Genomic DNA, 25,258 nt, shown 5'->3' on the forward strand with positions numbered 1-25,258 from the left:
CTGTTTCTACATCTGTTTCATCATCCGCTGATGTATTTGGTCCTTCCATTGCTGACAACCTTACGCCGGTCCAGCGCTCCCAGCTTCTGGCCCTGTTGGAAGAATTCCGCTCTTCTTTCGATGTCACTCAACCTTCTCTCGGCCGCACATCCACTGTTACGCATCGCATTGACACAGGCGCACAACCACCACTACGGCAGCGTCCATATCGCGTATCTCCCACAGAACGCCGTGTAATCAACGAGCAAGTGGACGACATGCTACGCCGCGATGTTATTCGACCCTCTAACAGCCCCTGGGCATCTCCTGTCGTTCTCATCGCGAAGAAGGACGGTTCTGTGCGGTTCTGTGTGGACTACCGACGTCTCAACAAGATCACTCGTAAGGACGTGTACCCACTACCGCGTGTAGATGACGCGATTGACAGCCTGCAAGGAGCCGAATTTTTTTCATCTCTAGATTTGCGCTCAGGGTACTGGCAAGTACCTATGGCTGAGGACGCTCGACCGAAGACCGCTTTCGTCACTCCCGACGGCTTGTACGAATTTAACGTCATGCCGTTTGGGCTGTGCAATGCGCCTGCCACCTTTGAGCGCATGATGGATACCGTCCTACGTGACCTGAAATGGCACACGTGCCTGTGCTACCTCGATGACGTCGTCGTTTTCGCTCCGGACTTCTCAACGCACCTTCAACGCCTGCGGCATGTTTTAACGCGTCTGAGTGACGCCAGTCTGCAACTGAACCTGAAGAAGTGCCGATTTGCAGCTCGGCAGTTGACAATACTCGGCTACGTCGTGTCCAAGGACGGAATTCTTCCCGATCCAGCCAAGCTTCGGGCCGTGACCGAGTTCCCCAAGCCGACATCCATCAAGGAACTGCGCAGTTTCTTAGGACTGTGTTCCTACTTTCGGCGCTTCATCCGAAACTTCGCGTCTATCGCATCGCCGCTGACAAAACTCCTCGGTAGTAACGGGCCTCTCCATTCGTGGTCATCACAGTGTGACGACGCATTCGCAACGCTCCGTCGTTTACTGACGTCGCCTCCCATACTCCGCCACTACGACCCTACTGCCCCTACAGAGGTACACACGGACGCCAGTGGTGTCGGTCTCGGCGCTGTCCTTGCGCAGCGCAAACCAGGGTTCCCGTAATATGTCGTGGCGTATGCAAGCCGTACGCTTACAAAAGCCGAGACTAATTACACCGTCACTGAGAAAGAATGTCTGGCAATCGTGTGGGCCCTTACCAAGTTCCGACCTTATTTATATGGTCGCCCATTTGATGTAGTCACCGACCATCACGCACTATGCTGGTTGTCCTCATTGAAAGATCCCTCAGGCCGTCTCGCCCGGTGGGCACTTCGCCTGCAAGACTACGACATCCGCGTGCTGTACCGCAACGGAAGGCAACATGCTGACGCCGACGCCCTGTCGCGCTCTCCCTTGCCTGACGACAATGCCCACGACTCAGCGTCTCACCTTGCCGTTTCTTCCATTAGCATTCATGCCGTTGCTACTGAACAGCGCAAGGATCAATGGATTGCCTCACTGATAGACTTGCTGACTGATCCATCCACTCCATCCACTCGCGCGTTGCGTCGTCAAGCCCACCATTTCGCCGTTCGCGACGACCTTCTCCACCGACGCAATTACAGCGGTGACGGCCGCCAGTGGCTACTAGTCATACCCCGCAGCCTGCGCTCTGACATATGCGAATTCTTTCATACTGATCCGCAATGTGCGCACTCCGGCGTATCAAAGACTTACCAGCGCATTCGCCAACGGTACTTTTGGCGCGGCATGTACCGCTATGTGCAGAAATTCGTTCGCTCCTGCATAGAATGTCAGCGCCGCAAAACTTCAACGCACCTGTCGCCGGTAGGTCTGCAACCTCTACCCTGCCCTGCCAGGCCGTTTGGGCGCGTTGGCATTGATTTGTATGGGCCACTTCCACTAACGTCGGCCGGTAACCGCTGGGCCATTGTTGCTGTGGACCACCTCACGCGATACGCCGAAACTGCCGCTCTTCCCGCGGCTACAGCGAGCGATGTGGCCTCCTTCCTGCTCCAACGATTCATGCTGCGACACGGTCCACCTCAGGAACTGCTCAGTGATCGAGGCCGTGTCTTCCTGTTTGAAGTCGTCGAAGCCATTCTCAAAGAGTGCAACGTTGTTCACCGCAAAACTGCTGCTTACCACCCGCAGACGAATGGCCTTACTGAACGCTTCAACCGTACGCTCGGCGACATGCTCTCCAAGTACGTCGCCGCCGATCACACAAATTGGGATTCCATTCTGCCCTTTGTCACCTACGCATATAACACCGCCCCTCAGAGCACTACTGGCTTTTCACCTTTCTTTTTATTATATGGAAGGCACCCGTCGCACACCATCGACACTATACTTCCGTACAAGCCAGATCCGTCAGAGTGGGCGCCTATTTCTGCTACAGCCAAGCTTGCTGATGAGAGTCGAGAGCTCGCAAGGACCTTTACAGCGCATGATAAAGAGCGGCAAAAAGGCATTCGCGCTGACACCAGCACTACTGCGCCCATGTTCCTCCCTGGAGCGCTCGTCTGGCTCTCGATCCCTACCACTTCAACTGGCCTATCTTCAAAACTATTGCCCAAATACGAAGGCCCCTACCGTGTCGTCGAACGCACTTCCCCTGTAAATTACTTGATCGAACCCATCGAACCATCTTCGGACATGCGCCGTCGAGGGCGCGACATTGTCAACGTGGAGCGCCTCAAAGCCTACCACGACCCGCTCATAGTAACCAGCTGCTAGGTCGCCAGGCGGCTCCCTCTTCGTACCCGGGGTAGTTGTGGTGAAGCCTTCGAACAGTGGGTCGTCCTCTCCAGCGCCTTCTAGTGGGTTGCCCTTTTTAGCAAGAAGAAGAGCAGCTCGTGCAGAGAGTCGGTACCCGCATTGACTGTCACTGTCAAGCATTGTCGACAACCGTCCGCCAATAAACGTCTCAACAATATATATATAAGGGAGAGAAGTGTATACCTAAGGGCTCGTGTTTCCGTGTTTTTAACACACTATTAATGAGATATAACAGACAGTAATGCCAAGGAATGTACAGGGGAAGTTATTAGAACCAATGGAATGTGAATAAGAAGAAAGAAAAGTGGATGAAAAAATTACCAGCTGTGAGCAGGAATCGAACCTACGACCTTCGAATAACGCGTTCGATCATCGAGCATCGAACGCGTTATTCGAAGGTCGTAGGTAAGTTCCTGCTCATGGGTGGTTATTTTTTCACCCGCTTTTCTTTCTTCTTATTTACATCCCATTTGTTCTAATCACTTCTCCTATACATTGCTTGGCATTATTGTCTGTTAGATCTCATTAATGTTGTGTCAAAACACGGAAAAACGAGCCCTTAGGTATACACCTCTATCCCTCATATATATACATATATATATATATATATATATATATATATATATATATATATATATATATATATATATATATTGCCACGTTCCATTTCCCAAGCTTTTGTTATCGTACCACACGATTCTCAGCGCAAACCGCGCCTGCAGTTTTCGAGAGGGTTCCGGACTGTAGTAGATTGTTTCGATAAGATCACGCCCACTGTGCGAATGGTACAGATTGTTCTGGAACGTACGCCGCCGCCAGCGGTAGCGCTAGAACATTCGACGGCGGGAGTATAAATGCCGACGCGATTCGCCGCTTGTCAGTTGTTGATCGAAGGCCGACGCTGCGTTCGCCGCTATCAGTCCGAGATTGCTATCTGTGCAAGACTGCTGCTGTAATTAGACTTTCCCTTTACCGGGCACAGGTTCGCCCAAATAAACAGTTAAATCCCAACACGAAGTTTCCTGTCTTTGGCCACGTCACGACCCCGTGACATCTGGTGGAGGTGCTGGGTAAAGGCCGAAGGGCATCACCTTAAACTCGAAGATGCCGTCCGGTGTTATAAACGCCGTCTTTTCTCGATCTCTTTCGTCGACTTCGATTTGCCAATAGCCAGTCTTGAGGTCCATTGACGAAAAGTACTTGGCGTTATGGAGCCGATCAAGTGCGTCGTCTATTCGTGGGAGAGGATACACGTCCTTTCTTGTGATTTTGTTCAGGCGGCGATAATCGACGCAGAAACGTAGGGTCCCATCCTTTTTCTTCACTAACACCACGGGGGATGCCCATGGGCTCTTGGACGGCTGGATAATGTCATCCCGCAGCATTTCATCAACTTGTCTCTTCATGGCCCCACGTTCTCGCGTCAAAACTCTGTACGGACTCTGACGGAGTGGTCTGGCATTTTCTTCGGTTATGATGCGATGTTTCGTGATTGGGGTCTGCCGAATTTTCAATGACGACGAAAAGCAATCTTCGTATTGCAGGAGCAGGGCCTTGAGCTGTTCTTGCTTATCGTTCGGAAGTCTGGGATTGACGTCGAAAGCTATGGAAGGGGCTTGGTTCCTCTGAGCAGGTTCCGCAGAATCGGCGAGGGCGAAAGCACTGGTGGCTTCGACAATTTCTTCGATGTATGCGACCGTTGTTCCTTTGTTCACATGTTTGTACTCATTGCTGAAATTCGTGAGCATAACCGTTGCTTTGCCTCCCCGCAGCTCTGCAATTCCTCTTGCGACGCAAATATTTCGGGTGACCAACAGATGCTGACTGCCTTCAATGACGCCTTCCAAGTCAGGTGATTTAGGAGCGCCGACTGAAATAATGACGCTTGAGCAAGGCGGAATGGTGACTTGTTCTTCCAGCACATTCAAGGCATGGTGTCCTGACGGCGTGCGCGGCGGTAGTGCTTCTTCTGTGGATAACGTTATCGACTTTGTTTTTAGGTTAATGACAGCACCATGGAGGCATAAGAAGTCCATGCCAAGGATGACATCTCTCGAGCAGCGCTGTAGGACTACGAAGTCTGTAGGATAAATACGGCCGTTAATGGTGACTCTCGCTGTGCAGATTCCTGCAGGCGTTACGAGATGACCTCCGGCTGTGCGGATTTCAGGGCCTTTCCAAGCTGTCCTAACTTTCTTTAACTTCGCGGCGAACGACCCACTGATGACAGAATAGTCGGCTCCAGTATCGACGAGAGCAGTCACACTGTGGCCGTCGATAAGAACGTCGAGGTCGCTAGTTCGCCGTCTCGCATTACAGTTAGGGCGTGGCGTCGGGTCACGGCTGCGTCGGCTTGTTCCGCTGCTTCCATGTTTCGTCGTCCGGCCACCTTCGGTAAGTGAGCTTTTGCCTTCAGGGCTTTGCCTGGTTGGTGTTGTGTTCAGAAAGCTCCGTCGCGTCGGCGTCGTCGTCGGAGGATCTTCGGTAGTTCGTCGCACAGCAACCGCACCTCCATCGGTTGCTGCCCTTAGTTTCCCGGATACGGGCTAGGAGACCGGCCCCGCGTTGGGCCAGAGTACTGCCGGGGGTGCGGTGACATGCGGCGGTTGGGCGACGGCGAACGGGAAGGACTTCGTGGTGTCCATTGAGTTCCTGCCAGGTAGTCGGCGATGTCACGTGGCCGTTCTCCTGGCTGCGGACGCGGTGCATTGACGGCGAAGCCACGCAGTCCCATCTGTCGGTACTGGCAACGGCGGTATGTGTGCCCGGCCTCGCCGCAGTGGTAGCAGAGCGGGTGGTTGTCAGGTGCACGACAAACGTCCGTTTTCCTCGGTGCACTGCGCTAGCCCGCCGGGGAACGGTAGGACGTCGGTTGGGGTGGTGGCGGCGGTGGCGTCTGGCGACGGAAGTGTGACGGGGCGGCGTTTTGGCGTGGACGGGGAGGAGCGTTGTGGCGCACTGCAGCGGCGTAGCTCATAGTTTCTGGCTCGGGCGGCGGTGTTTCGGGAATTCGAAGCGATTGCCGGACTTCTTCTCGCACAATGCCGGCGATCGAATCCACTTGAGGCTGCGCCGAAGGCAACAGTTTGCGCAGCTCTTCCCGCACGATCGCTCGGATCGTTTCACGCAGGTCTTCGGAGTCACTGGCTTGAGCAGCAGCGCATTCTGGAGTCAGGCGACGATTATACTGTCTGGTGCGCATGTCCAGCGTTTTTTCGATGGTGGTCGCCTCGGATACAAATTCTTGAACGGTGTTCGGTGGATTCCTCATTAGTCCCGCGAAGAGCTCCTGTTTCACCCCTCGCATGAGGAAACGAACTTTCTTTTCCTCAGGCATGTCTGGGTCAGCGTGACGGAATAGGCGGGTCATCTCCTCTGTGAAAATTCCAACCTTTTCGTTTGGTAGCTGAACCCGGGTCTCGAGTAGAGCAGCGGCCCTCTCTTTGCGAGCGACGCTTGCGAACGTTCCCAGAAATGCGCCGCAGAAGACATCCCACGTTCGGAGCGTGGACTCCCAATTCTCTAGCCAGGTCCTTGCGGTGTCTTCCAGGTAAAAGTACGCACGACGGAGCTTTTCTTCGTTGTCCCAGTGGTTGAGGGCGGCCACACGGTCGTATGTTTCTAGCCAGGTTTCCGGGTCTTCAAACGATGAGCCATGGAACGTTGGTGGTTCCCTGGGTTGATGAATGACGATCGCGGGCTGGGACGCTCCGGTTGTCATTGTCGCTGCAGTCGAGGTCATGGTCTTGGTCTTCCGCGCCTTGTCTTGTAGAAGGCCGTACTCCGGTGGGAGACCTTGCTGTCGGCGGCTCGTTCGCTGCTCTTGGTTGGCGTCGGTGTCTTCTCCGCGACGGGGGCTGGGTTCACGGCTTGACGGGGGCGTCCGGTACATGAACGAAGCAGCACGGCCTCACCGAGCGGCTTAACAAGACGATCGCCGACATGCTGTCAATGTACGTCGATGTCGAACACAAGACATGGGACGCCATTCTTCCATATGTGACCTTCGCATACAACACGGCGGTGCAGGAGACGACGCAGATATCTCCATACAAATTGGTCTACGGAAGGAGCCCGGCAACGACGCTCGATGCCATGTTACCCAACGTCACCGACGAAGAAAACCTCGATGTGAGCGAGTACCTTCATCGCGCCGAAGAAGCCCGACAACTTGCGCGGCTCCGTATCAAGAATCAACAGACGACCGACAGCCACCGTTACAACCTTCGACGACGCTTCGTGGAATACCAGCCCGGTGAACGTGTTTGGGTGTGGACGCCGATACGCCGACGTGGACTAAGTGAAAAGCTTCTGCGACGGTACTTCGGACCGTACAGGGTGGTTCGACGTCTCGGCCCACTTGATTACGAGGTTGTCCCCGACGGCATCACGAACTCTCAACGACGCCAATCGCGACCTGAAGTCGTCCATGTCGCACGCCTAAAGCCGTTTCATGCGCGTTAACAAACTGAAACAGTGCTTTTTTTGTATTATTGTTGTATTGTAATTTATTCATTGTACTTTCTTGCATTATTATTGTACCTTCATCTTTAGTTAAAGCATCGAGACGATGCCTTTTTTCAGAGGGGGGCAATGCCACGTTCCATTTCCCAAGCTTTTGTTATCGTACCACACGATTCTCAGCGCAAACCGCGCCTGCAGTTTTCGAGAGGGTTCCGGACTGTAGTAGATTGTTTCGATAAGATCACGCCCACTGTGCGAATGGTACAGATTGTTCTGGAACGTACGCTGCCGCCAGCGGTAGCGCTAGAACATTCGACGGCGGGAGTATAAATGCCGACGCGCTTCGCCGCTTGTCAGTTGTTGATCGAAGGCCGACGCTGCGTTCGCCGCTATCAGTCCGAGATTGCTATCTGTGCAAGACTGCTGCTGTAATTAGACTTTCCCTTTACCGGGCACAGGTTCGCCCAAATAAACAGTTAAATCCCAACACGAAGTTTCCTGTCTTTGGCCACGTCACGACCCCGTGACAATATATATATATATATATATATATATATATATATATATATATATATATATATATATATATATATATATATATATATATATATACGGGGAAGTATGCGCTAGCCTCCTCTTTCTGCGGAGCGAACACCGCCTTTCCGGCCGGGCTCGTCTGCGCGCGCGCTTATCTCGCCAGAGAACAAGGGGATGGGGGCGCTTATGGTTGCCGCGCTGTCACCGCAACAATAAAAAAAAACGGTGCCAAAATTCTACCTGAAGCGACCGTGTTCTCTTACACCAGCGTTTTGTAGAGTTACGTGAGATCGGATCTAAATGAGGTGACTCCCAGCCTCACTTCGTATATCAACACCGTCACTACGCACAAGCCTTGTTTTGGTCATCTACTGTGGCGGCGCCATAAGAAACTTAATTGCTTAGCAAGCGCATGTTTACTACAATTATTATTGCTCCTACGATGCTGGCCTTGCTTTGTAAAACAGGAAAATATGTTGCTATTACATTCAATGCTTCGTTCTTTTGGCGAAATTGTGACTTTTTTTTAATACAAACGCGTAACGTAGACAAGGACTACGTGTCGGTGTCTTAGTCTTTGCGCTCATATTTAAGAAACCAAGGTCCCCTATTTCACATTCCATGTTGCATGTTGTGTGGACCTATAACCCCCCCCCCGCGCTTTTTTATAAATGCGAAATATTTCTTAGCGAACTTCGGTGACTTTGAGCGTATCTATCTATCTATCTATCTATCTATCTATCTATCTATCTATCTATCTATCTATCTATCTATCTATCTATCTATCTATCTATCTATCTATCTATCTATCTATCTATCTATCTATCTATCTATCTATCTATCTATCTATCTATCTATCTATCTATCTATCTATCTATCTATCTATCTATCTATCTATCTATCTATCCGCTTACGCTTGGGCGATCTCGTGGTCACCCTTTTGATGTGACGTGAACTAAAATTAGCATATGAGGGTAAGAGGGCACATACCTAGGGGCGTGTATGTGCCGCTGGTATGCGGGTATGTGCCACAGGTAATTGACAGTATATACCCAGGAACGATGAGAGAACACACATGGTCAATTTTGACGCGCGAGCGTCAAGAAATGCCCGACATCGGAAGCGTCGACCCGACGAATGCGAAAAATAATTGTAAAGGTCCCAGCGGGAATCGATCCCAAGCATTCTGCGTGGCAATGAAGCCATTTATCTACGCCAGGGCTCGGAACTACTTTTAAAATAGACGCCAATCTTCGTGAAACATCAATATTGGTTGCAGTGCTGCCTACTCAATTTTATAAACATTGCATATGTACTCCTTTGATACGGCCGTCACATTGGGTCAACGTCAATTGTTGTTAGTTGCCATGCATTGAAGTTTATTCATGTAGCAGTGTCCAGGACCAGCATGCATCTGCGTGAGCATCAGTGCTTCATATCAGCTTCTGGTGTTTCTAATACGCATGTTCCAGGTGGCATCGTTGCGCAAGTGTAAATAATTGCATATATAAACATCTGCAACTCTTCAATTTATTGCTGTGTGTGCAACATTTGTGCATATATTTAGCGTCATTTGAGACGTGTCGCTCAATAAAAAAAATTGTAACACGGTCACCTGCCCTCCGCATGCTTCGCATAACGTTGACTTCCAGGCACGTGGGATCTGCCGACTTTTTTTCCCGGCTGTCATGCTTGCTCTATCTTTCGCGAACGCGGCTGTGTTTGCTAGCTGTGACTTGTTGGGAAACTAATGCAGCTTTACACGTGGAGAGCGTCCTTGGGTGTTGTCTGCATTGTTGTGGCAGCCCACAACGCAACAATACTTCGCACCTCGTTAACTCTACCGTGGGGCCGCTTCCTCCATCGCAAAAAGGCAACTTCGCACGGTGAGCGTCTCGTTTTAGCGCTCCAAGCTGACAGCACGGCGCCCAAGTTCCCCGCACCGACTGCAGAACGCTTTGCGCCGGTGTCGCACGCGCTCCCGTTTTGGCGAAACACTCGCCTTCGACCTTTCCCGCGTCTCTCCTCAAGTTTTTCGGAGCTCGCCGCCAGGGCCAGGCGTGGCGTTGTCGTCGGTCCACAAAATGGAGCCTCAGTTCCGCTCACGCGGGATCGCTGCTGCGCCTAGCGTGCGGGCGCGTCAACGTTACGTCGGAGTATACTGAGCCCTTCATGATTCGCTCGCCGCCGTTTCGGCAGCTTTGCATATACCAAATTTGGTTTTACGGGACGTGAATGCATGGTGGAGGTATGTGACTGGTGCAAACATGATAATCATGAGATGCGTTTCATGTAACAACATAACTACATGCTGTGGTCATAATGCGCTCGCGGTCGTTTCGCTAGCTCCACATATACCAAATTTGGTATTGCATGATGCGAATGGACGACGAAAGTAAATGAAACGTCCAAGTATGACAATCCTGACATGCGTGTCATGTAAGAGCATGACAACATACCACGCTCACGATGCGCTCACAGCCATTCCGCTAACTTCACATATACTAAATTTTGTATTACGTGACGTGAATGGACGACGAATGTAAATGATACGTCCAAACATGATAATCTTGATATGCGTGTCATGTAAAACATTACTACATGCTACGCTCATAGCGTGCTCTCTGCCATTTTGCTAGCTCAGCATATACCAAATTTGGTATTACGTGACGTGAATAGATGATGAAGGTAAATGACATGTCTAGACATGATAATGATGACATGGAAGTCGTGTACGGCATAATTTACGTCCGCCTCGTAACGTCGAGCTGATTATAAAGGGACATAACCTTTCTCATTCGTGCTTCGTATATCATCGATTTTCACTGTACGTGTAATCTGCCAATTTTTTTTATTAACGCGCCAACACTCAGAACTTAGTTACCAAAACAGTGATCTCAGTATAAGACATGTCGCAGTTGCAGTAACTCGGGATGGATTTTGAGGACCAGTTTTTAAAGTGCTCTTTCAATTAAATGCACGAGCGTTTCATCACAGTTACACGGCCATTAGACAGTTAGCGCTCATCTGAATGTGGTTACATGGGCAGAGAGTCAAATCCGGCATGTTGAACTCAATAGTTAATCTCTTATGCCATAGCCGTCGAAGTATACTACGGCAGCTACGCCCGTTGTACACTTATGCATTCTGTACATATAAACACCGTGAACATGAGTAATAATAATAATAATAGTATATGAGGAACTCAACGTGAAAAAGAAAGCGTAACTAAAGAAAAGCCTGCCTCTATTCCCTCAGTGTGTCATCGGAAGCTTACCTGCCATGGAAACTCTCCGTACTGAGCGTCTTCACCACCTATGATTCTCCTCTGCGGCTTGTTCGTTGATCTACCGCACACTGCACGGAAGAAATCAAATCAGCACACGAGTCAAAATTGGAGGCTAACAGCCCAAAAAAGTAGGAATAAAGTGTTCCATATTCAAACTGCCGTACACTAATAGAGCAGCGTAATTACAGAGAAGTGACCAAATAAGTGTAAATCTTCTAAATATAGGCATTCAGATAAGGAGACCAAAGCTGTCAATGGCTAGGACTCTCGGTATTTGACATTGCCATATCTGAGCAAGGACTGCTAAATTATTACGAAAAGTTGTCTGAGGAGAATATGAAATTGTGAACTTGCATGATTTTTGCGTTTTGTTAGTGTTCTACAATATTCAAAAGTGACTAATTTGCAAAGCTACAAAAACGTTGGAAGCCGGCAGAAGCATGACATCAATGCTGGTTCAAGTATTGTCGATGCCACGATGCTTTCACCTTTCATCGACACTAAGTTTTCTCAAGTGACTTTTGTAAAACCCTTTATGCTAGATGTAGATGCAGATTTATAAACTTATATTCACTGGCTGAAGCTTATCCTTGGCAATTGACCTATAATCTCGTAGTTTAAATAAAGTTACAAAACGAATGATGAAAAGGACGGCTGTTTTCCTTTCATATTAGAATATTTTGCTTATAATGACAATACATAAACACATGGGGAAAAAGGAAGGGTGAATAAGTTTACGAAAACAAGCAAACAATTTCCAAAATAATAAGTTACATATTGAAAAATGTCATGGTGGAGAAAACAATGAAATATATATTGCGAGTGTAGAGTTGCAGTCTCATTGATTTTGCTATAACATTTTCGGGTGGTATGTACCGAGTGCCCAAGGGACAAAATATGTAGAAGTATAATATGTTGAGGAGTTTCAGCCAGTCATGCGGAGAGGTGCTGCTATGGTTCGTTTTTACCAACTCACCGCATTGTTGACAAGAAGTAGAAAAAAAATTTCGCCAAGTCGCTTGTGTCATGTCGCGCAAGGTTGTGTCAACGCTATAGTTGGTCCTGGATGGCATGGGCGCTTATCCTACCATCTCTTTCCATCCGACCTCTTGCTATACTTTACTACGCACGACTATGCTCGACTCTCTCCCATAGCAATATGCGACAGCATTCGGGAAAACGAAAATACCTACCAACGTAGCCCACCAAAAAAATTAAAGAAACACGTAGACGGGTGGCAAACAGCGATTAGATGCTGCACGTTTCAGCTTCCTTTGTTGACCGTCTGCGCCGAGTGCTTGGGTGGTTTCTGGGCGCGTGCCCATGCATGATTATGGTAATTTTCTATGTACGACAAATGGCACACCTCGACATAACAGCTCTGTTGCAAATCTTTTTTCTTCTCATCTTATTTATTTATTTGGTTTGAGTACACAGAGAACACGAAGACAAATAAAATAGGGAGGGAACAGGCTGACAACTGCCACCTATAGGGGCACAAAGCCTGCCTGCTCCTTCGGGAAGGGGAGGCATAGAGGAAATAAGGGAATAAAGAAGGGTAGATAAGAGGAAAGTTTAAAAAAAGGAGGGGAAACACGCACATGCAAAAAAAAAATTCAATAGTCACATGAAAAACGTCTATAAAGGTAATGATCGAACATTCTACTGTAGCACGAAGGGACGGTAGACAATAGGAACAAACTGAAAAGAGTGCTACACTAAAACTCGTCAAAAAAATAAAAATGAGCTTTCAAAGAAGGCTAAGTACGACGTCCGCGATAGACAGAACGCCGGTGCCGTTCGGCGGCTCACCGTCTTCGTCGTCCACGTTGTAGTACTTCCGCTGCGTGGCCGTGCGCGCGACGGCCGGACTCCGTGCTTGGAGCGCCTGCACCGACGCGTGGTCGGCCGGCAGCGAGGATCGCGTCCGCGGGGGCCGCACGCAGCACGTGTACAGCAGGCTGTTGCCGCAGCGGCCGGCTGCCGTGCCGCCCGACAGCAGGCAGAGCAGGACGAACGTGCACCGGTCGTCGCGGCCGTACGAGCACTGGCCCTGGCGACTCGAGTAGCCGGACTCCTCCGGAAGGTCTGCGTTGTGTCCGACAGGGGCTGCTTCGTGACTATAATCGTTACACCATATGATGAAGTAGCGCACCTTAAACGAGGACGAAGTGGACAAGAAAGAGTTAGGGAGCATCGTGTCCTTTTCGTCCCTTGTGTCCCCGTCCAAAAAGTGTGCTCTACATTACCCTACACGGTGACCTTCTTTGTGTGTATGCCATGGGCGAGCAAGTCAATGGCGATTCGTAGCAGACTATCGGGCTTACTTGAATTCATGTCTCTGTACATAGCCCAAATGAATGTTTTCATCACCGTCTCCACCTTTAGGTTCTCCTTCTACTTGATGTCTACGTCCCTCGTCATCATAAAGAACGTGGTGAACACCGTGAGCTAATTGCGGAGTAACTGTGGACTAACAAGTAGCCGCTTTTGTAAGCCTTGTCATGAGAAAGTGCCGCCTTCGTCATATACAGTTCCTCACCTAGCGAAAGAAATGTGTAACACTCAACGACATCCCTAATAAATATTCCCCCACTGGACTCCGCTCTACTAAAGGGTATTCCATGTGCTGCTATATGTTGTACTGTTCTCGGAACAGGCGTCCCCTTTCCATAAACTGTGCACGGGGACAGTAAGGAAAAGCGGGCTAGTTGGTTCGGCTGCATACCGAATTTTTTTACGCGCACAACTCGAAAACACTAACGATAGGTTCACAGCGACCCTTTCTTTAGACTTCAGGACACGTGTCAGTCACACCTCTGTATCGCTGAATGGCAACGAAATTGACTTGCTAAACAAGATGAGACAGTACGTGTCTGTGAAATGTTTTATTCCTTTTATGTAAAGGAATATCCTATTCCATTCGGCTCATGCGCATGCAGTGTTGTAACGAGTATATATTGTGTTTTCTTATTGAATAAAGGTCAGTTGATTGTCTCCCCTGGTCCTTGTGAAACTTTCGTTTGTGTCTTCGTGCTTTGTGAGCAAAAGTTTCAACATGTACAGTGGCCAAAGAAGAGTCGTCTCTGCGGATAACATTGCACCAGGAAGACAAAAAAGTCCTGTCACCGTAGATCGGTTCCAGTGTTCAACCGCGGTGGACAGTATCGGGTAATAATGTTGAAACTTCTGTCGGATTTAGGAATGGCAAATATACGCAGTTGGAGCCTTCTTTCGTATTCGTTTATGTTATCCTCATCCAACACTCCCATAGCTTCAGCTGCATACTTTCTACCGTATCGATCTGCATACGCCGGCTTAATAATGGTTCATTACTGTTCACATAGCGCAAAAGTTTGGCGCAGGGTAAGAGAGGGAACGAATAAGTCATGTGTCAAAGTTTTGCACTATATGTGAACAGTCATGAATCACCATCAAGTTCAATTTCACAATCTTGTTTTTATGGCTCCTTATTCGAGTGCTTTCTTGATACACTTCACGGTAAAATGAAGAAAAAACTCACAAACTGAACTCTTGAAAAACACTTCTTCGTGTTTCCTTACCCAGGGCACTGTATTCGCTCACGGGCACAAAGAAGTCATGTTAACAATTTGTAGGTTGACCGATATTTTTGACACAGACATATATAAGATGGCCGTGCTATAATGATAAAAACTACAAAAAAAATAGTTTGAAAAAAAACCGAAATCAAGCCAGTAGATTCCTGAAAAAAAGTGAGACATATATGTTCGACTGACTCGCGAGTTTTAAAAAAAGTCAGAAAACACTGTCCCACTGTTTCATGAAGGCACCATTTTGCCATTGCTTCCACAGGTACTTGGAATAAAACGGCCAAAGCAAGTGGCACAGAGTATCCCTCATGATGTGGAGAGGAAAGTTGTGTGGACCTCATTTTAACAGGTGAACGCAACCTGCAGTTGCACCTCTTGTGAGCCTTCATAGCGCTCTGCTCTGTTCCTGTAGAGCTTACTTCACCGCAAGCAGCAACCGTTCTTTTAGGAGCTTGATCATAAAGCTCGCGCCCTGTCTGGCGGCTGCCGGCGTGTACACCAGTGTTGCACTCTAGACTTCTCTAATCACCGCTCAAGGTTACCACTTCAGTGATTCCAACAATGCTCACTAGATGGCGCGCCGCCACCCAAGGCGCCACCCAAGGCGTCCAGGGTGGTAGGAACAGGGTGAAGTGGGAAGAGATAGAAGAACAGCTATAAGAGGAGAGGCCGATGGTATACGGTTTTGTAGAAACACATCTCAGGGACATCGAACAACCTCCTAACAATCCAGACTACGCGTGGGAATATTGTAATAGAACAGAAGGCCGCAGAAAGGGGGGTGGTATTGGGACATTCATTCATAAAAGTACAGACTGGCAAAGGGTCAAGCAAGAGTGCAAGGAACATTTATGGCTAAAAGGGAAAGTGGCAAGGCAAATGACACTCCTTGGTTTCGTGTACTTGTGGACGGGAGCAAAGGCCAGAGAGGAAAACCAGGCAATGGTAGAGTGTATATCAAAGGACATTCAGGAGTTAGGAGGAGAGTGCGAGATTATTATACTAGGAGATATGAATGCGCACATAGAAGATATCGATGGGTATACCGACCAGAGAGGCAAAATGATAATGGATATGTGTGAAAGGCTTGATTTGATCATTTGCAAAAGTAGCGAGAAGTGTGAAGGGCAAATAACATGGGAGGTGGGAAGGCTGCAGTCGACGATAGATTACGCACTAATGTCCCATAGGATGTATGATAAGCTCAGGGGAATTTACATAGATGAATGTGGCTGCAGAAGTCTGGGTAGGGATCACAAACGTATCAAGCTAAGTTTTGGAAGAGCAGTGAAAGTGGGAAGGAGACAAGATGAGCAACTACCGGAAAATTTTTGTTCAGAAAAGCAAATTGAAATAGCCACTAAGCAAATTGAGAAAGTAATCATTGAGGATAATAAAACAGTGTGGACATACACGAATCTAATTAGACTGTTTGAGCTAGAGCTTGCTAAGGCACGTGACAAGTCACCCCGAAAAAGAAGACACAAACCCAAAAGGTGGTGGGATGAGGAAGTTAAGAGAGCCATAGAAAAACGTCAGGAAGCCTCTATAGGGAACACAGACATGCTAAGCAGTGGGGTGAACCGACAGATGATGTTGAAAGAAAATGGGAAATCTTTCTAAGCTGTAGAAGGGATGCGTCCCTTCTGATCAATGAAAAGATTAGAAGAAAGGGAGCTCAGTGGCTGGCAGGAGTACATGAAAAAGATAGAAAGGCAGCTGCGAAGTTTCGGAACCATCTAGACTCCCTAAGAAATGAGACGAGCCTAGAGCAGAGGTTTATAACTACAGCTCAAGGTGCTAGGCTTGAAGGGGACGAAGCTATCGAATATATAAGAACAAGGGTGACAGAAAAATTTCAATAAAAAAGTGTTTTATGCACCACAATAGACAAGGATGAATCAAGTGGCGCAATGGCTCCATTTTCACAACGAGAGTGGGAAAGGGCTGAGAAAAGTGTTCCTAGTAGTACATCAACAGGCCCAGATGGCATTCTAATTATGCTGATAAAGACATTAGGTCCGAAGCCTAAGCAGGCTTTGAGAGAGACAGTGAGCAGAATAATAATTGATGGTGAAGTTCCCGATGGATGGAAACTTAGCAGGATGAACATGATCTATAAAGGAAAGGGGGACAAAGCTGACATAAACAACTACCGACATATAACAGTGACATCAGTGGTCTACAGGCTGGCGATGCAGATTATAAAGGAAAGACTGCGGGCATGGATAGAGGATGAGGGGGTGTTGGGGGAACTGCAGAATGGGGTTCGGAAACATAGGAGGTTGGAAGACAATCTGCTCTCACTGACGCAGTGCATCGAAATAGCAGAAAAGGAACACAGGCCCCTGTGGCTAGCATTTTTGGATATCAAGGGAGCGTACGATAGCGTGGTTCAAGAGGAATTGTGGGGAATGCTGGACACACTAGGCGTGGAAGATGTAGTCACTAATCTTTTAAAGGATATCTATAAAGGTAACAAGGTAGTTATAAAGTGGGAAAAACAGGTATTCAAGCCTGCAGAGGTAAAACGGGGGCTTAGGCTGGGGTGTTCCATGTCACCCTTGTTATTCATGATGTACCTACAAGGATTAGAGGCCAAATTAGAGGGAAGTGGACTCGGCTTTAACCTCTCTTTCGTCAAACAAGGAAAACTCATTGAACAGGCACTACCAGCATTGATGTGCGCAGATGTTATAGTGCTAATGGCCGACAACAAGGAAGATTTGCAGAGATTGGTGGACATCTGCGGTAATGAGGGAGATAGGTTAGATTTCAGATTCAGTAAGGAAAAATGAGCAGTCATGTTTTTAATGGCAATGAAGGTAGTGAGCTTAGAATACAGGAGGTCACGCTAGAGATAACAGATAAATACAAATATCTGGGCGTATGGATAAACAATGGGGACGAGTACCTAAGGGAACAAGAAATATACGAGACGCTAAAGGTAACAGGAATAGAGCGGTAATGAAAAACAGGGCACTGTGGAATTACAATAGGTATGATGTTGTGAGGGGAATATAGAAAAGGGGCATGGTTCCTGGTCTGACGTTCGGCAATGCGGTCTTGCGCATGAGATCAGAAGTTCAAGCAAGATTAGAAATTAAGCAACGTGGAATAGGTAGGCTTGCCTTAGTAGCTCACGGGAGAACACCAAATCAGGTAGAAGGTGATATGGGATGGACATCATTTGAGGGCAGGGAAGCTAGCAGCAAGGTAAAATTTGAGAAGCGATTGAAAGAAATGGGGGAGGAGCATTGGGCTAGGAAGGTATTCAGCTAATTGTACATGAAGAACGTCGATACAAAATGAAGGAAGCGAACCAGAAAATTGACTAGTAAATACTTAGAAAACAGCAGGGGGCCAAGCCAAAAAGAATTATATGTTAAGAAGAAGGTGAAGGAAACTGAGACCAATATGTGCAGAATTGGCATAATTAAAAAGTCCGCACAAGAGATCTATCGAACATTTAAGCAGGAAATTGCCAAGGAAAGGATCTATGATAATACTCGGGGTAGTTCTCTACTGTTTGAGGCCAGGACGGGAGTATTGCGAACCAAGACATATCGAGCCAAATACGAAGGGGTAGACACGGTATGCAGTGCGTGTGGAGAGGAAGAAGAAACTACCGAACACTCTATAATGTTCTGTAAAGGGCTTCACCCTATAGTTCAGGATGATGGCGCAGAGTTTTTCAAAGCACTGGAGTTTAGGGATATGGAGAGCAAAATAGACTTTAAGCGGGTAGAATTAACTAGAAGGAGGTAATCTGATTGGTGGCTAAAGTCAAGACACGAGTGAAAATTAAACCCTTCTCTGGAAAGTACGAATCCTCAACCTCATTATTTAAAGAAAAAAATAATAAATCTAGTTTTTGGTTCATTAAGTATTACGACTTGGTGGCGCTAGCCACCGCACGATCTAAGGGGTCCATCCATCCATCCATCCATCCATCCATCCATCCATCCATCCATCCATCCATCCATCCATCCATCCATCCATCCATCCATCCATCCATCCATCCGTCCATCCATCCATCCGTCCGTCCGTCCGTCCGTCCGTCCGTCCGTTGGTTTTCGATGGCCTGCGCACTTACATACTCGTGACTGCGTCCACTTCATTCTTGTCGCTTCGTAGGTACGCCAGCAAGTGACAAGTTTACGATGAGTGTTACACACGGGTTTGATATCTTCCCAAACCCCATCACCTGCTTACTCTCAACCCCGTTTAAGGCCGCCTGATGGCTCCACGTCTGCCAATTAGGGCGTTAGGCATTTGACTCACGGTAGCGGCCAGTATGGCATAAAGGAGCATGTGATTAACGTGCCGATCAACGTGACCAACACTGTGCGGTGGCGGCCACGGAACGTGCCCGACAACGCTGCATTCGACGTACACATCATGCGCCGGCTCGTTGACAAGCCTTCCTACCAAAATGGTCTCGCCAAGAAACTGCCCGTGCACCTCCGAGAAAGCTCCTCTATCATCATTCTCTTTGTGTATATGGCGGTGATTTTTTGTTGTTGCTAATTCGAGTGTCCCTACTCTTACTGTCGAAACGGTCAAGCAGAGCTGATGTCACTGCACACGCGCCTGTACTTTCAAAAGGCATATAAAATAAAGCAAGAAAATATATATTTCTACGCAATAATATTCGCAATTGCACTGAGGGATGAGCGAGACAATTCCACAGGGGATTCTTCAGGTGAATTTATCGGTCAAGATATGCTAACTTACGAGAACACGGGATGACTAGAAGCTAAAATGGCCTCCGAGGAAAGTCAGAAAAAGAGAGAATTATGCGACATTATGGTCGGTAGGTTCTATATATCTCAAGAAGAGAAAAATCCATGCGATATCATAAAAAAATTGACCGACATTCAACGCCGTTGTAACCCAAGTTGTGCCCTTCAAAAATATAGGAAAATGGTTTTCTCGATACTATACGACGATTTAGGTAACATACGAGTGACAGCGCTGCGCCTTGTGCTATGGTGATGTGGAAGAAAATTTTTATTGCGATAGCATTTATATAGACACTCTCGGCTGAACTTTGCAGCCAGCTTCGACGTCAGCATCACTAACCGTATGTGTATACGTATCTATATATATATATGAAAACACAAGAAAAAAATAAGACTCTGGCGCACAAAATCGAACATGGGACCTCCGAAGTGTGAGTGCGAGGCGTTTACTACTGAGCCACAAAGGAACACCCCCTTCAACACTCAAACGACTAGCTATTTATATTGATCACTTACCACTGGTGACTGGCATCTCGGAGAGAACTATTGTGTTTTCAGCATTAATAGCAAGATGTCGCAAACAGCGCAGGTCGCCACTCTCGTCTCCCACGCTTACTTTGCCCTTATCTCGCGGCGGGGAGGATCTTGCGCCTTGGCTGGCCTTGGGCTTTCACCGGAATGATTATGTTGTTGTTATCGGGTGCACAAATGTCACTGCAATTGTTTCGCAGTCTCCGTTTGGGAGAAGGGTGGGCTTTTCAGACACAGCAAAGTGACAACTGAGACGCTTATTCACTTTCGTCTGTACCTGTGAGTACGTTTCGTGCGTCATTTGCGCATGAGTAACGCGGGGCATGTTTCGATCTGCTTGCCATTCTGCGCGTCACCTCCAGATTTGCGATTTGTTGCTATCGCCTTCATTGCTTCGCCTTTGCGGCAATTCAAACTGTGACTTTTTTTTTTCTCCAGATGGACAGGTGGGACGTGAGTGTCCCATTGTCGCAGAGAAGCTTATGAAAGTCCATTTCTCGTTGTTTGGTGAGGAGCGTGCATATACTCACGTGCGGGCACGTATAGGTGTATCTGTGGGTCGGCCAGGTGCAGGCAGCAGCAGGCTGTCAACAGGAGCGCCCACCACGAGTGCGGCCGCCACCGCCGCATGGCGCCCCCGCGCCCCGGCAGCAGCACGGCAGCGCCGCCGTCTGCCCGTCTGCGCATAAGAACAAAATACGAGGTGGATTTGTTATTCAGTGCATTCACTCGTATAGTCTAGTGAACAGGAGTACCAAATTGGAGTAAAGAACCATTCGGCGCTTTGAAAACGGCACCGTTGGTTGGTGCAGGAGGGAATTAGCCGTATTGGAGAACTGTGATCGTGGGCTGCGCGTAATAGGGTGAAGCTTACTTCTTTTTGTGAACTGCGTTGCCAAAACAGGGTACTTCAGGAGCACGGGTTTAAAGGCTGATAGGATAATGTCATAGTGCAGATTTACTTAGATGCGCTTTCAGAAATTGACCCCGTGTGATGACAGCACTGCGATATACCTTACGCCACAATTGCTTTGTGCCAGCCGAAAAAACAATCAAACGCGCTACGTTGTCGTACTTTGGGTGTTATATAAAGTCATGCGTAAATTAAGGCTCTGACTTTGGAATGCTACATCATTAATTTCGTTGTATGTTTAAGTGCTGGTACTTCTTTTTTCAAGATATGTTCTCCAAAGGTCATATTCATGTACTAGTATAGCAGTTTTGTCTAACGAACCGTGTTTACGAGACAACCGTAAAAATGCTGTACGAACCCGCAATGTCATGAGGAGCCGGTTTGGTAGTCATAAAATGGCGTCGGCACATTCAATAGCGTGTTACTGATAAAAGTACGCAGAAGGTATTCTAGAAATTGTGGCTGTGCTATTTGAAGCATTAGTTTACATCCAATAGGAACACTCTTTTTGTTAGTGAAAATATAAATGAAAAAAGTGCCACTGGCCCACTTCGCAATCCCTGGAAATTGTTTTTTATTGCTGTTCGGCTGTTTCGTATTCACGTTTATTGTCTCGTTAACGACTACACGCGGGTAAAACTCCGTAGCATATTGCGGTTGCAACTGCGAGAGCATTTTACTCTCACACCGCTACATAATGCGCTCATTAATGCCGCTGGTCGTCATCACTGTAAAACACTGGTCGAACGCGTCTGGAAATAGCGTGTAGCAGTGTATACGCTACATGCATGGTTCATCGCGCACAAGAACTGGGCGATTCGCGTAGGGATTGGCTTTGAGCTATAAAAGAGAGAGAGAGTGTGTGTGTTTATGTGTTACCTTGTAAAAGAAAAGCCGCAAAAGGAAATCTCGGTACGCACATTGAAAGTGCAGCTACACCGGGACGCGCTATTTTTATGCGAGCCCGCCCAGGCAGCGTGAAAAGGCGCTTGCTATTCATTCGTAAACGTGGTCGCCTTCTGAGCAGGAGCAAAAAACCAGCCGGTTTTCCCGAAGTTAGTCGGTCAGCAGGCGGAACACTTGGCGGCGTTATGAGGCTGAGCACGAACACGGGCTTCGAACGTTACCCTGTCGGATTTTCCGTCCGGAACTCGCAGGATATTGATTATATGTATACTGGTACAGCGCTTGTATTTCTGGGTCCTCTTCACCAGACTTCCTCGTTTAACACGCCCATAGTCACCTGTCATGGAACCGGAGCTTCTAAACGACAGCTTGTTATGCCACAACAATGCTGTAGCACATTAATAATGTCTGGCATCCATCTTTGGATTCGAGTTGATGCGAGTCCGAGTGGAACTAAGTTGTCAAAGCAGCATGTGCGCTATCAACCCACTAACATTCATATCGAGGGACTCCTTTTTGCCCAACAAGCGCGAACACGTGAGTATTTAGAACCCGATAACGCCCGATAACGCAATACGCACGGCCTTCATTGCCATGTCGACTCATTAGCCATAACTCTCCATTTAGCGTTTCCCAGTGCGTAGCGGCCAGTAAGAGGCGAGTGTGTCCTGTAAGCAGCGGTGTGAACCACTTCGCAAACAGGTAGGCGTCATGCCCACTGAGGAGTCGCATTGACAGGTAATGCTGTGAAAGAGGCATAAAATCGCAGTAGGCGTCGTCCCCCCCCCATTCCGCTAATGGCATAACGAGTGGGTGGTTGAGAGGTATCAGCGTGTACATTAGATTGCAGGGTTGAGGTACACTCAATATCATCGTCCTTTAGTGGGCACTTGGGCTACTTCGCTGCTGTCGGCAAACCACCTTTGAAGCGTGCCTCGACCAGCGGAAGCTTCTGTTTGTTTGTTTGTTTTGCTACAGTACAGCGGAAGCTTCACGCTCACTTCGTCTTTTGCGGTGTTTGCGTGGCTGTAGTCGGATTATCGCCACCTTCAGAAGTCCACGTCGTTTCTTCCTCAAAGGTGGATGCACACAGGTCTGCACCAAAGGGCCTGCACTCCAGACTAATCTCGTGAGCCTGACGGTCGGCTATAGCACCATCTGAGAAAGTTACTGAGCGGAACTATTTGTGTAGTCACGGGGACGATCGTCTATTGCAGTTCTGTCTATCGGAGCGGGACCCCTACAGACTTTTCAAGTTGAACACAAATATAGAGAAAGTAAAGATAGTGCAAATATCGCGTCCTCGCCGGACATCCAATAAAACTCACTCACTCACTCACGTGACCGTGCGAATAAGAAAAGGAAACGATGGCCGTTTGCATCCATTGCGCCATTAAGTACGCATGAACGACGTTGACGACTGCAAGCAAACAGTCGAAGAAGGGCTCAGTGAAGCGGAAGGAAGGTAAAATGTTTTCCCATCGAATGATTCGTTTCTTGGCCAGTCCCCTAAAGTGGGTGTGAGCCATGCATACATATCTTCATCTTCATCACCACCATTAATGTCTCTGACGAAGTACCGTAGTACCACGGCTAGGCAAAAGACCCTGAACGGCTACTACCACTTTTTATGACAGACGTTGCACGAAAGCTCTGCTAGTTTGCTCGTCAACAAACCACGTACAATGAAATCAGCCGCACTTCAAGCATGCCCGACTGAACTCGCTTCACCTTACGGTATGTCTCCAAGTCCCGTTGAGGCTTTGCTGAGCAGACGAGACCCATTTATGTAGGCTGTGGTTGTGCATTGCGTTTACCGTCGCCTACGCGTTCTGCATTGGGATGGCCGACACCACAGCCTGTAACCACCGTGGCAACGAAGAAACCATCCGACATATCCTTTGTGACTGCCTGGAGTATAGCAGACAACGAATGTGCCTTCGCAAGGAAACCAACAAACTAGTTAATCAACCTATGTCGGAGGAAATAATTTTACACGATGCAACATCACAGAAGAGGGCCCTGATAGCGCTAGAGCGCTTTTTGCGATCGACCGGCCTCTCTGAACGGTTGTAGCCAGAACGCAGTTCCTGAGTGCGTTTAGTTTCCGTAGTTCCTATAAGTCGCCGAAGTTCGCCATGAAATGCGAAGCATTTCTTAGCGAATTTTGGCGACTTTGAGCGTATCTATCTATCTATCTATCTATCTATCTATCTATCTATCTATCTATCTATCTATCTATCTATCTATCTATCTATCTATCTATCTATCTATCTATCTATCTATCTATCTATCTATCTATCTATCTATCTATCTATCTATCTATCTATCTATCTATCTATCTATCTATCTATCTATCTATCTATCTATCTATCTATCTATCTATCTATCTATCTATCTATCTATCTATCTATCTATCTATCTATCTATCTATCTATCTATCTATCTATCTATCTGGCCGCTTACGTTTGGTTTCTCTCGCGGGCCCTCCTTTAACTTGCCTAAACCAAAATCAGCATGGGAGGGTAAGATGGTTCGACGAATGTGACGCCCTGGTCAAGACAGGAATAATGTCACAATCCCGTCGTGTACGTCATCACACACTTCCCGCCAGATAGTGGCACATACCCACGGGCGGGTATGTGCCGCTGGTATGCGGGTATGTGCCACAGGTGATTGACCCTTATCTACCCAGGAAGACACATGGGCAATTTTAACGCGCGAGCGTTAAGAAATACCCGACATTGGTAGCGTCGACCTGACGAAAGCAAAGAATAAATGTCAGGGTCCCAGCTGGAATCGAACCCAAGCATTCGGCGTGGCAGTGAAGCTACGCCAGGTCTGGGATTTTTTTTTTTTAAATAGACGCTATTCTTCGTGAAACATCAATTGTGGTTGCAGTGCTGCCTACCCAAATTTACAAACATTACATATCTACTGCTTTGATACAGTCGCCCCATCGAGTTAACATCAATTGAGGTTAGTTGTCATGCGCTGAAGTTCATTTATGTAGCAGTGTCCAGGGCCAGCATCCTCGCGTGCATCAGCGCTTCATATCAGCTTCTGGTGTTCCTAATATGCATGTCCCAGTTGTCAACGATGCGCAATTGCAAACAACTGGTTATGCCCCGCCGCGGTGGTCTAGTGGCTAAAGTACTCGGCTACTGACCCGCAGGTCGCGGGTTCAAATCCCGGCTGCGGCGGCTGCATTTCCGATGGAGGCGGAAATGTTGTAGGCCCGTGTGCTCAGCTTTGGGTGCACGTCAAAGAACCCCAGGTAGTCTAAATTTCCGGAGTCCTCCACTACGGCGTCTCTCATAATCGTATGGTGGTTTTGGGACGTTAAACCCCACATACCAATCAATCAATTGCAAACAACTGGTTATATAAACATCTGCAACTCTTCAACATATGTGTGTGCGTGCAACATTTGCACATATATTTAGCGTCATTTCATGACGTGCCAC

At 47.9% G+C, this 25,258-nt stretch overlaps 1 protein-coding gene across 4 annotated transcripts in view; it reads right to left on the reverse strand.

The window, feature by feature from the left end:
* LOC119172342 (trypsin-1) overlaps window positions 1–25,258 on the reverse strand; it is a 131,975-nt gene that overhangs the window by 13,388 nt on the left and 93,329 nt on the right. For all 4 annotated transcript variants that reach the window (XM_075893618.1, XM_037423398.2, XM_075893619.1 and 1 more), the window contains 3 exons: window positions 20,503–20,651; window positions 12,937–13,212; window positions 11,113–11,192 (listed from right to left, as the gene is read on the reverse strand). In XM_075893618.1, coding sequence (XP_075749733.1) covers window positions 11,113–11,192; window positions 12,937–13,212; window positions 20,503–20,602 — 456 coding nt within the window. In that variant the 5' untranslated portion in view covers window positions 20,603–20,651. The remainder of the gene's footprint in view (window positions 1–11,112; window positions 11,193–12,936; window positions 13,213–20,502; window positions 20,652–25,258) is intronic.

Source organism: Rhipicephalus microplus, chromosome 4, assembly GCF_043290135.1.
Source record: "Rhipicephalus microplus isolate Deutch F79 chromosome 4, USDA_Rmic, whole genome shotgun sequence".
NCBI classification, from domain to species: Eukaryota; Metazoa; Arthropoda; class Arachnida; order Ixodida; family Ixodidae; genus Rhipicephalus; species Rhipicephalus microplus.